The 13,288-nt window shown below is 42.2% G+C and overlaps 1 protein-coding gene across 1 annotated transcript in view; it reads left to right on the forward strand.

The window, feature by feature from the left end:
• The first annotated feature begins 8,397 nt into the window (after positions 1–8,397).
• The window catches only part of cd36 (CD36 molecule (CD36 blood group)), a 28,843-nt gene continuing 23,952 nt past the window's right edge, over positions 8,398–13,288 (forward strand). The window contains exons 1-2 of the mRNA XM_078554256.1: positions 8,398–8,525; positions 9,524–9,684. Of these exons, the coding sequence (XP_078410382.1) occupies positions 8,406–8,525; positions 9,524–9,684 (281 nt within the window). The 5' untranslated portion in view covers positions 8,398–8,405. The remainder of the gene's footprint in view (positions 8,526–9,523; positions 9,685–13,288) is intronic.

Consider the following 13,288-nt stretch of genomic DNA (forward strand, 5'->3'; position numbering starts at 1 on the left):
AGCTTAATGGTGAAAGAATATCATATGGATCTAATATCTAAGATCTGGTAATATTGCTGTAATCTACTGCTTTTGTAACCAGAGTAAGAATTTATGGAATCATAAATTAAGTGTTTCCCAGGCATATTACTTACACTTGAAATGGAGAATTGGGAGTGATTTATGAGAGTAATAATCTTAAGAAACAAGTGCCAGAATAAGCTAGAGTAAGGTTTTAAGGACCCAGAAATGTGAGTCGCACTTAAGTCTTTAAAGTTGAGGCTGCAAAGTAATCTTGCAACCAAATCTCGGTGCACAATATATATTCATTGACTCATTTGACATTTGGGATGCGACACAGGTACTTGGATGTCAATGTTTGTGCTGTCCTTCCATGGCCTTGCCCCTACCTATCTCTGTAATCTCCTCCAACCCCTCCACACACCAAGATATCTGCGCTCCTCTAATTCTGGCCTCTTGTGCATTTCCAATTATAACTGCTTCAACATTGGTGGCCATGCCTTCAGTTGCCTTGGCCACAAGCCTTTAGCATACCCTCCCTACACCTCTCTACATAGGATCATAGGACTTAGGAGCAGGAGTAGGCCATTCAGCCCTTGGAGCCTGCTCCACCATTCAATAAGGTCATGGCTGATCCGTTGTAGTCTCAACTCCACTTTCCTGTCTGCTCCCCCAACCGCACCAACTCCTCTCACCCCCCGCCACCGCCCCCCACCCTCTAACCCTTGACTTCCTTGTCTATCAAAAATCTGTCTAACTCTGCCTTGAATAATTTCAATGACCCAGCCTCCCCTGCATTCTGGGGAAGAGAATTCCACATACTAAGATCCTTTGAGAGAAAAAAAATTCTCCCCATCTCTGACTTAAGAGGGAGACCTCTTAGTGTTCACAGGGTCTAGTCTCCCCTACAAGTGGAAACATTCTCCCTGTATCCACCCTATTAAGTCCCATCGAGATCTTATATGTTTCAATAAGATCATCTCTCATTCTTCTAAACTCAAATGGGTTTAGGTCCAACCTGTTCAACCTTTCTTTATAAGATAAGCCCTTCATCCCAGGAATGAGTCGAGTGAACCTTCTCTGAACTGTTTCTAAAAATTATATCCTTTTTCAAATAAGGAGACCAAAACTGTAAACAGTACTCCAGATGTGATCTCACCAAGGCTCTGTACAGCTGCAGTAAAACTTCCTTACTTTTTTATTCCATTCCCCTTGCAATAAACACCAACATTCTGTTTGCCTTCCTAATCTTGCTGTATCTGCATAGTAACATTTTGTGATTCATGAACCAAGATAGCCAGATCCCTCTGCAGTTCCGCATTCTCTCTCCATCTCCCTGCCAAAGTGGACAAGTCCCCATTTTCTCACATTATACTGTATTTGCCAAATTTTTGCCCACTCACTTAACCTATCTATATCCCTTTGTAGACTCTCTATCCCACCTTGACAACTTACTTGGAAAAACTCAGCAGGTCTGACAGCATCTGCGGAGAGGAATACAGTTAACGTTTCGAGTCTTCATGACCCTTCGGCAGAACTGAGTATAGTTAGGAGAAAGGTGAAATATAAGCTGGTCTAAGGTGGGGGGGGCGGGGGGAGAGAGAAGTTGAGGGTGTGGTGATTGTGGAGATAAGCAAGCAGTGATAGGAGCAGATAATCAAAAGATGTCACAGACAAAAGGATCAAAGAGGTGTTGAAGGTGGTGATATTGTCTAAGAAAAGTGCTAATTAAGAATGGAAGACAGGATACTCAAGGTACAGCTCTAGTGGGGGTGGGGTGGAAAGACTAACAAAGTTTTAGTTTTAGATTTAAAAATAATGGAAATAGGTGGGAAAAGAAGAATCTATATAAATTATTGAAAAAAAAAGGGAGGGGGGAGAAACGGGGTGGGGATGGGGGGAGGGGGAGTTTAAGATCTAAAGTTGTTGAATTCAATATTCAGCCCGGAAGGCTGTAAAGTGCCTAGTCGGAAAATGAGGTGCTGTTCCTCCAGTTTGCGTTGGGCTTCACTGGAACAATGCAGCAAGCCAAGGACAGACATGTGGGCAAGAGAACAGGGTGGAGTGTTAAAATGGCAAGCGACAGGGAGGTTTGGGTCTTTCTTGCGGACAGACCGCAGGTGTTCTGCAAAGCGGTCGCCCAGTTTGCGTTTGGTCTCTCCAATGTAGAGGAGACCGCATTGGGAGCAACAAATACAGTAGACTAAGTTAGGGGAAATGCAAGTTGTTTTTGTTTTGGATTTCCAGCATCCGCAGTAGCTTTTAGCTTTTTGACAACTTACTTTCCTATCTATCTTGGTGCCATTGGCAAATTTAGCTACCATACACTTGGCCCTTTCATCCAAGTCATTGATATAGATTGTAAATAGTTGTGGCCCCAGCTCCTCTAGTTACAGCTTGCCAAACCTGATAAAGACCCATTTACCCTTACTATCTACTTCCTGTTAGCTAACCCATCCTTTATCCATGCTACTCCATGTTTTCTTATCTTTGTACTTAACTTTTTATGTGGCACCTTATCAAATGCCTTTTGGAAATCCAAATACACTACATCTATAGGTTCCCCTTCATCCACCTTGCTTGTTACTTCCTCAAAAAACTCCAAGTGAATTAGTTAAACATGATTTCCCTTTCACAAAGCCATGTTCACGCTGACTTATATTATGATTATCTAAGTATCCTGCTATATTCTCCTTAATAATGGATTCTAGCAATGGATGTTAGGCTAACTGGCCTGTAGTTCCCTACTTTCTGTCTCCCTCCTGTCTTGAATAAAGGTGTTACATTAGCTATTTTCCAATCCACAGGGACTCTTCCAGAATCTGAGGAATTTTGGAAGATTATATCAAACGCACCTACTATCTCTGCAGCCACTTCTTTTAAGACCCTAGGATGCAAGTCATCTGGTCCTGGGGACTTGTCAGCCTTTAGGTCTAATAGTTTTCCTGGCACCTTTTCCCTTGTGATGGTGATTGTTTTAAGTTCCTCCCTCCCTCTCATCTCTTGATTTTCAAGTATCTTTGGGAAGTTTATTTAGGTCTTCTACAGTGAAGACACACAAAATACTTGTTCAATGCCTCTGCCATTTCCTTGTTTTCCATGATCAATTCCTGAGACTCACTCTCTAGAGGATCAACTCTAGCTCTAGTTACTCTTTTCCTATTTAAATACTTGTAGAAATGCTTACTATGTGTTTTTATATTTCTAGCTAGCTTTCTCTCATACTCTACTTTCTTCCTCTTTATTTTTTTTTGTCATTCTTTGCTGGTTCTTAAAACCTGACCAATCTTCTGACCCCTACCACTAATCTTTGCAGATTTGTACAGTGTTTCTTTCAATTTGACACAATCTCTTATTTAACCATGGATGATGCATCCTTCTCAAAGAGCCTTTCTTTCATACTTGGATAAATCTTTTCAGAGAGCTATTAAATATCTCCTTAAAAGTCTGCCACTGTATCTCTACTGTCTTACCTTTTAACTTAGTTTTCCAGTTCACTTTAGCTAGCTCTGCTTTCATAGCCTTATAATTACCTTTATCCGGGTTTAAAACACTAGTCTTAGACCCACACTTCTCCCCTTTAAACAGAACATGAAATTTGATCATGTTATGATCACTGTCACCTAAAGGCTTCTTTACCATGAGGTTATTGATTAACCCAGCCTCGTTACTCATTACTAGGTCTAGAATAACTGCTTCCTTGTTGGCTCTAGAATGTACTACTTTAAGAAATTTACCCCAATACACTCTATGAACCCATGTGCCAGGCTACCTTTGCCAATCTGATTCGCCCAATCAACATGTAGATTAAAGTCACCCATGCTTATTTCTTACGTGCCCCATTTATTTCTTCCTATGTACCTTGTCTTCCTGTATACCTTGCCCTTACTATAAACGACTCCTACAAGTGACCTACAAGTACCTTTACTATTTCTTATCTCTACTCAAACTAATTCTACATGTTGCTCTTTTGAGCTAAGGTCATCTCTTGCTGCTGTACTAATGGCATCCTTAATTAACAGAGCTACCCCACCACCTTTTCCTGGCTTCCTATCTTTTTGAAATGTCAAATGCCCTTCAATATTCAGGTCCCAGCCTTGGTCACCCTGTGACCATGTCTCTGTAATGGCTATCTGTGCTAACAATTCATACTTCTTGTTCTGAATGCTGTGCCCGTTCAGATACAGAGCTTTAACTCTGTCTTTTTACCATTTTTGCGATCTCTGGCCTTATCTGCTGGTGCCTTCTTACATTTGTGTGCTTTGTACCTTCCTGCCACACTCTGTTTATCATTACCCAAATTGTTACCCTGCTTTAATACCTTGTTGTTACCCTATAATTTGCTACATTTTTTCTCACATGATCCCTTCCCATCCACTATTTAGTTTAAAGCCCTATCTACCACCCTAGTTATAGCTTCGCCAGAACAGAAGTCCCAGCACAGTTCAGGTGAAGCCCATCCCAACAGTGGAGCTTCCACTTTCCCCAGTACTGGCGCCAGTGAATAGAAGCCCATTTCTCCCACACCAATCTCTGAGCCATGCATTCGTCTCTCTAATCTTATTTACATTACACCAATTTGCTCGTGGCTCAGTTAATAATCTGGATATTATTACCTTTGAGGTTCTGCTTTTTAATTTAGCTCCTAGCTGCTCATATTTCATAAGCAGAATTCATTCCTAGTCCTATCTATATCATTGGTACCAACATGGGCCATAGCAACTGGATCCTTCCCCTTCCACTGCAAGTTCTTCTCCAGCCCTGAACAGATGTCCCAAACCATGGCATTGGACAGGCAACACAACCGCCAATGTCTTGCACTAGACAGAAAAGAACTGTGTCTATCTCCCTGACTATACTGTCTCCTACTACCACTGCATTCCTATTTACTCCTCCCACTGTATAGAACCTTGGTTAGGCCACACTTGGAATATTGCGTGCAATTCTGGTCGCCACATTACCAGAAGGATATTGAGGCGTTGGAGAGAGTGCAGAGGAGGTTTACCAGGATGCTGCCTGGTCTGGAGGTTATTAGCTATGAGGAGAGGTTGGACAAACTCGGATTGTTCTCACTAGAACGACAGAGATTGAGGGGCGACTTGATAGAAGTTTACAAAATTATGAGTGGCATGGACAGAGTAGATAGTCAGAAGCTTTTTCCCAGGGTGGAAGAGTCAATTACTAGGGGACATAGATTTAAGGTGAGAGGAGAAAACTATAGAGGAGATGTGCGGGGCAAGTTTTTTACGCAGAGGGTAGTGAGTGTCTGGAACTCGCTGCCAGAGGAGGTGGTGGAAGCAGGCACGATAGTGGTGTTTAAGAGGCAGCTTGACAAATACATGAATAGGATGGGAATAGAAGGAAATGGACCCCGGAAGTGCAAAATGTTTTAGTTGACGAGCAATATGATCAGCGCAGCCTTAGAGGGCCGAAGGGCCTGTTCCTGTGCTGTACTTTTCTTTGTTCTTGTTCTTTGTTCACTTGAATGGCTTCCTGTAGCACACTGCCATGGTCAGGCACCCTGCAGCTCCCACTTTCATCCGTACAGGTTGCAAGCACCTCAAACCTGTTGGCCAGTTGCAAAGGGTGAGGCTCCCCCAGTTCTACCTTCTGGGTCCCATACCTGCCTCACTCGCAGCCACACCCTCCTGTTGCTGACCAAATCAGAAGACCTATCCTAAAGGGTGCGACCACCTTCTGGAACAAAGTGTCCAGGTAACTTTCCCCATCCCTGATGCGTCGCAGTGTCTGCAGCTTGGCCTCCAGTTCAATGACTCTGAGCCGAAGCTCCTTAAGCTGCAGACACTTGCTGCAGATGTGTTTGTCCGTAAGCAAACTGGTGTTCCGGAGCTCCCACATTCTGCAGTCGGAACACATCACCTGCCCTGCCAAATTCATTATGTGCTAATTAAGTTATTTTTCTGTATTAAGTTATAATTAATGAACCCTACTACAACTAGTAAGCTTTACTGCTATTAGGAAACCTTACTACAACTAATAAAACCTTTTAATTACTAATAAATTACCTGAGCTTTGAAGGTAAGGGGAAAGGGGAAGGAAAAAAAATACTCACTAACCAATTACTTACCTGTTGTCCTGTGATGTCACATTTTGATTTTTTAGAACTTGGCTGGTCTGCTCGGGAGCCACAGACCAGAGGATCATTCTTTTAAACTCTCCTCTCGCACTCTTTTAAACTTTCTACCTCGCTTTCCTCTTTTAAGACACTTCTTAATCCACCTTTGACCAAGCTTTTTGTCATCTGACCTAATATCTCCTTCTGTGGCTTGGTGTCATACTTTGTTTTATGATGCTCACGTGAAGCACCTTGGGGCATTTTATTTTGTTAAAGGCGCTATATAAATATAAGTTATTGTTGTGCAAACTTTCAACATCATCACATTATTTATCTGCTTGTATTGTTTGGTGATGTCAATAGGTGAGAGCAAAGGTGCAACAGAGGAGGCCAAACAATATCAGGTCCTCAAGATGATTTGGGAAAAGTAGTTTCAAAATATTGGAATCAGAAGCCATGGAAGGAATATGCAGAATCTAGCCAGGGGCATCTTCCAACCTTGGCGGGGTCAGTACTGGGAAATACTAATTTAAAGGTGACAGAAGTAATGCAGAAAGAAATGAGGCTGATGGTAGATATAATGCAATACACCTTCACGATCACAAGTTCTCAAAGGCCATTACATGCTTCTCATGCATCTTATATGGACTCAATCATTTCAGGGGCAAGAAACCAGGAAATTTTGCCTTCAGCCATTTATATAAGAATTGGAGCAGGAGTGAGCCATATGACCCCTTGAACCTAATCTGCCTTTCAGTAAGATCATGGATGATCTTCAACTTCAACTCCACTTTTCCTCCCAACCTCCAGATCCCTATATCCCCTTAGATTTCAAAAACCTATCAGCCTTGAATATACTCCCAAGGCTGAGTATCCACAGCTCCGTGGGGTAGGCAATTCCATAGATTCACAACCCTCTGAGTGAAGAAATTTCTCTTCACCTCAGTCCTAAATGGCCAACTCCTTGTTCTGTTACCAAGTCCCTTAGTTCTAGATACTGCAGCCAGGGGAAACAGCCTCTGGGTATCTACCCTGTCAAGAGCTCTCAGAATCATCTCCCATTCTTAGAGTATAAGTATTCCATTAAAACTCTCCTCACAGGACAAATCCTCTCATTCTAAGGGTCAATCTAGTGAACCTTTGCTGCATTACCTATAAGGGAATTAGATCTTCACTTTGGTATGGTGATCAAAATTATAAACAGTACTCCAGGTGTGGTCTCATCAAAGCCTGTACAATTCCAGCAGGACTTCCCTGCCCTTAAGGGTGACATGCCATATGCTTTCCTAATTGCTGCTTGTAGCTGTGTCTGTGATCCTTCATGAAACATTTTGTGTGGGAGCAATTCTGCACAGAAATTTTTCCCAAAATGGTAGATCATGTTTGGAGCACATTGTTGCTTGATAATCTGCACCAGTTCCACGAACTTCTAACTTCCTCATGGCACATTACTTTGCCCTCTATTTAATGCAACATTTGTCTTAGTTATTCTAAATGGGCTAACTCCTTTAGGAAAATAATCACTAATTGTATTTATAAAATAGCAGAGCAAAGGCACCCATATGGAGAGAATGCAGAGGAGATTTATAAGAATGTTGCTAGGGCTTGAAAATTGCAGCCATGAGGGGAGATTGGATAGGCTAGGGTTGTTTTCATTAGAACAGACCTAACTGAGGTGTACAAAATTATGTGGACCCTAGATAGGGTAGACAGGAAAGACTTGTTTCCCCTAGCTGAGAGGTCAAATACCAGGGAGCATGCTTTAAGGTGATTGGTAGAAGGATTAGAGAAGACATGAGGAAAAACTTTTTCACCCAGAGGGTCGTGGGCGTCTGGAATTCACTGCCTAAGTTGGTGGTTGAGGCTGAAATGTTCAACTCATTTAAAAGGTACCTGGATCTGCCTCTGAAGTGCTGTAACCTGCAAGGTTACAGACCAGATGTTGGAAAGTGGGATTAAAATGAGCGGCTAGTTTCTTATTTCTCTTTTTGGCCGGTGCAGAGACGATGGGCCTCTTTCTGCAACTGTAACTTTTCAATGGTTCTATGGTTGTAAACTGTTAAACGTGTTTCCACTCGTATTGCCAACATGTTTCTTATCAAGTGAACTTTGCTGCCTGAACTTTGTATGTTTTGTGAAAGTGGTTCTTGGGTGGTAGATCTCGACAGCAATCAAACCCCACGATATCAGTGCTTTGCTGTTCTGATTTGACCTCAAATGTTCTTTCATCATTTGACGAAAAGTTGGACTTTTAACTGGCTCCCGGCTTTTAAATTGTCTTGTTGCATTGATTGTTGACTGTTGCCTGTTCTTAGGCTGATTGGGAATAATGTGCTGTAACAAGATATGTCTTCTCCGCACTGGAGTTGTTGTTGGTGCGGTGATGTTGATACTTGGAGGCATCCTGATCCCAATTGGAGATAAAATAATCCAGGATTTTATAAATAAGGTATATTCTAACTTTACATATGAATGTTGTTACTTCATCTTTAAAGATCTTAATTGGTATGTGCTGAACATTTTCTTTATACTTATGTTCCTGCTACACTATAATGCTGATATTAATGGTATGAGTAAGCTGACAGATTCCTGTTCTGCTTTTTCACTCATTAAATCATCTGATGCTCACTGGATTGTGCACTGGGCTCACATCTTTGGCACCTGGGTTTGAACCTAGATTAAAACTGGGTCTCTCACTGCTGTCTTTCAGAGAGCAGTTCATAACCAGTGTGAATTCATATACAAAACTTGGGAGAAAAATAATCCACAAGTCTAACTCAACCAGCTGAGCAATATCTTTGTAAGCCAATCTCAAGCATATTTAGCTGCTTACAGGAGAAGATAGCAAGTACAGAAAGGAACAAACAAGCAATGGAGGAGGTCCCAGACCCTATGAGTCCTTGACGCCATTTGAGAAGTAATCCTTGACTTCGCTGGGCATGGGGGTAGTGATGAGACAGACCTTGCATATCAATCTGATATCAGGGGAATAAGCGGTATAACCGCCTGGTGTTCCTGTCACTCTCACCTCTGATGCTCCCAATGCAGGTGCATTTTGTAGAAGGCAGGTGAAAGTTGGTCACAACACTGCTGTGATGAAAGAAGCCTTAGGGTCCTTTCTTTTGCCAAACCCACCAACAGTGCAGCTTACAGATGCCACAATTTACAGCTTACTCCCGCCTAACCAGCTACATCAACGTTAGCCCAGATACCCATTCACTGTCTATAAACTGCCTGACCTCGGCCTTTCCAATGGGGTGAGGAGTATGAGTGATTGGTGTGGAAGAAGTTTCAAGTAAGTCAATGACACAACTTGGAGAAGTCAGATTATTGATTTTCTGTAATAATGAAGTAGTTTAATATTTTGGAACTAGTGAGGCCCTATTTCTGGTTATTGTGGTCTTTTAAGTTATCTAAAAACGGTTTTCTTTTCAAACACTATTATAGGAAGACGTTATTGCAGACGGCACCCTTGCATATGAAAACTGGATACAAACAGCAAGCCCTGTCTACAGGCAGTTCTGGCTCTTTAATGTGAAAAATCCATCAGAAATTATGAATCTTGGAGCTAAACCTGTGCTTGAGCAAAAAGGGCCCTATACCTACAGGTACATGTCATTTCAATTTGGCTTTGAAAATTTGACCTAGTTAAAATAAATCTTCGATGGTTTGGCCCCCACACTCTAATGTTATGTGATCTGTTCTGCCGTTGTGACACTCAGCTTTTGGCATCTCTCACTCCCTCTTCAGTCATTTCCTAGGTACAGGTTAGCTTCCCAATATTATGGGAAAATATCTGATTAAAATATTACAGTGAATTCTTCCAGTGAGTTGCTCAGCCACATAGACAAGGAAGGCCCTATTGATCCTTGGCCTGCACGTGCTGAATTAAGGAGGTGGTCAGGGCAGGATAACCAACCTCTTCACCCCAGTGGAAGGGTTCCTGTTGCTAATTGCTATCCAAGGACCCCTTGTGAAAATGTGAGAAGTTGGCTGAGGACTGCATCAATCTTCAGTGCAATGCTTCATATTGACAAGCAGCCTAAACACAATCAAGGCCCCACACATGAACAATGGGAGAGCTACCGACAGTCACTGCCCCTGGAACAATACTTCAGAAAGAATTCAGTGGTTTCAGGAGATGAAGGGAAGGAAAAAAGTAATGAAAATATAAATAAATGCATCTTGTGGTAAGCCCCATGTATTTAAAAACTAAAAAGGGTGCAGGATTAAATTTTAAAGGCACGGCAGAATGGGATTCAGATTTCGGAAATGCTCATGTGGTTGCTGGTAGCACTTATTCCCCTTGTTTGATTACACCAATGTAATACATATCTCTTCTGCATTTGTACAATCCCTGCCAATCAGTTTATGTACTTCTGATAATCCCAAAGGTTACAAAAAAAACAAAAAGTCAGAGAATATTTACATATCTGATAAACAGATTACAAGGTTCCACAAGGAACTGATCAAACTTTATAAGCTATTAATATCCTGTAACATGGCTTCAAATTTGGTCACTGACTTTACCCTGAAACATGCTTAGCATAGTGGTATTCTCATTGGATTAGTGTTCCAGAGACCCAGGGTAATGCTCTGGGGACCCGGGTTTAAATCCCAGCATGGCAGAAGGTGAAATTTGAATTCAATAAAAACCTGGAATTAAATGTCTAATGATGACTATGAAACCATTGCTGATTGTTGTAAAAACCCATCTGGTTCACTAATGTGCTTATTTGTTGTCATTATCTGGTCAGGCCTACATGTGACTCCAGACACACAGCAATGTGGTTGACTCTTAAATTCCCTCTGAACAAGGGCAATTAGGGATGGACAATAAATGCTGACCTAGCCAGTGACCCCCACATCCCATGAATGAATGAATGAATAAACATCCCACAGGCAAGCGTAAAATTGTGTGAGACAACGTCATGGAAGCCGCCCGATGTCACCATGCACTCATGTGATATTTTGCTCGGCGGACGCGGGCAAAATTCAGAAGCGCACCCGCTGACAATTAGGAGGGCAATTAAGCCCATTAATGGCGTAATTGTCTCCGATTTTTTGTGGCCCGTCCAAACTTATAGTTGGCGGACATGCGAATCGGCCAGGCGGCCTTTTCATCAAACCTCATCCAAGGGCAGGATGAAACCTCCGTTATGAAATAAAACAAAAAAAATATCTGTGGACAGCATTTTTATGAGGCATATGTTCAGGGCCTTGAATGTGATGCGTGGACATTTCTCTGCAGCTTTTCAAACCTTCATTTCATCATTTGAAGGTCTGCAGCTCCCTGAGGCAGCCGTCTGCCTTCAGGGAGCTCTCTCTCGCAGGGCTCACCCACGCCCGCGGTGACGTCATCGCCCGCCCTCTTCCCGCCCCCACCCCAGCAGCGCTGAGCTTTGCAGTGCGCATTTCATGCTGGCTGGCCATTAATTAGGGGCCGATTGTGGTCGGCGGTCCGTTACCCAACTGCTCCCAGGCCCACCGGTCGCTCACGCCCGCCAAGGGTAAAACTCAGGCCCATGAGTTGCCCTCTTTTGCAAACATAAACCTGTATAGGTTGACAGTTGATTTATAAACCCCATTAAATGATTATTTATTTTGCAACAGTCTTAACAAAATCTATGACTGCATGAAGTGCTAGCGCCATACTTTTAGCAATATGATGGCGAATGTATGGAATTTTCACAAAGCTGTTTTTTCTCATTGGATTTCAGTGAATTACAGTGATGTGTCAGCATGAACCTTTCAGTCTATGTCTCCCTGAACTGCGAAAACACCTGGCAGTATAATTATTGTTTTTATTGGCCTGTGTGCAGCGTTTTGCATCACTGGTGTAAAGTACTGGGGAGGTTGACAAAAAATTGAGGTGTTGAAGTAAGTCTCACATAAAAAGAAGTTTTGGCATTTTAAAACTGTGTATTGGCACCAATTAATTAAATAAGCCCGGTGACATCTCTGTCGAACAGGAAGAAAGTTTCAGATATCAACTGAAAGGGTTCTATTACAACTGAGCTTAGCCAGCCTCAAGTCAGACCCTAATGAATGCAGGCTACTGCTCAAAATTCGCAAAATTCAGAAAACTGGTCAATCTCACTCAGATTAACAGGATTGTAGGTTTGAAAGCAATAAAAATTCCCAGTGGCGCAGTGAAGGATTATTTTCTCAAGTTCAGACAGAGAAGTGTTGTTGATTTTGAAGGAGGTATCGTTTACTCTGCATCTGCTTCTGATGAACATGTTGATGCTGAGAAGGGGGTAACTGAAGTACACCAGTCCCAATAATCATCTCCCCCCCACCAACTTGTCAACAACAATAAGATATTGAAATAGTTTTCTTGTGGTAAATCTTTTTTTTTTAATGAAAAATGAGGTTGTTCAGAATGTGAAACACAATCAAAAGAATCTGAAACAGCCGACTTCTAATCGAAGTGGCAGATTTAAAGTGTTCCAAAATCTTTCACACTCATATTTCTGAAAGTCATGTCTGTGCTCTGAGCTGTGGAACCTGTTTTGTAAACAGAATTTTATGATTTCCATGTTGGAATTGCTGGCCATGGAGACTCTGCAGGTTCTGGGCAGTGCAGCGTGTCCACTTTCAACTGCTGTCTCAAAGCAACAAGGAAAAACTCTGCAAATATCACACGCGGGAGGTTGCCGGAGAGTATAGTGTGAGCTGCTGGGGGCTGGTTGCCTGTCCCCAATTAGAAAGGCCATGCTCCCAGCCTTGAGATCTGACTGTGTTGGCTGAGGCAAAGCAAGACCCAGTACGGATCATAATATTACAGATCCAATATCCTCCAATGTGGGTGTGCGTGCAGATTTTGATGTGCAACATTTTACAGTGTATCAGACAACAAAAGCTAAACCTGGTATACACATTCCAGCAGCAAACACATTCTACCTGTTTATATGGCTTTAATACTAGGGTGGTTTATATTGGTGGGTTGGAGCTCAACTGATGGCATTTTCTTGTAAGTGACCCATGATGTGGACCCCAAAGAGCACTGGACACCTAATTTGTCCTGAGCCTTGATGCTGTCATCAGGGTCTCCATTTACAACTGAACATACTTTTTTAATTAGTGTTTTTGCAGTTCTCATGATAAGGGAGTTACATCTGTACTGTAACTTCCCATGTTTACATGTAAAATCTACTACTACACAGCAATAGAGTCTTTCGACCATAAAAACCTGGGTCTGCAAATCAG

The sequence above is a fragment of the Cetorhinus maximus genome, chromosome 12, assembly GCF_964194155.1.
Source record: "Cetorhinus maximus chromosome 12, sCetMax3.hap1.1, whole genome shotgun sequence".
Lineage (NCBI taxonomy): Eukaryota > Metazoa > Chordata > Chondrichthyes > Lamniformes > Cetorhinidae > Cetorhinus > Cetorhinus maximus.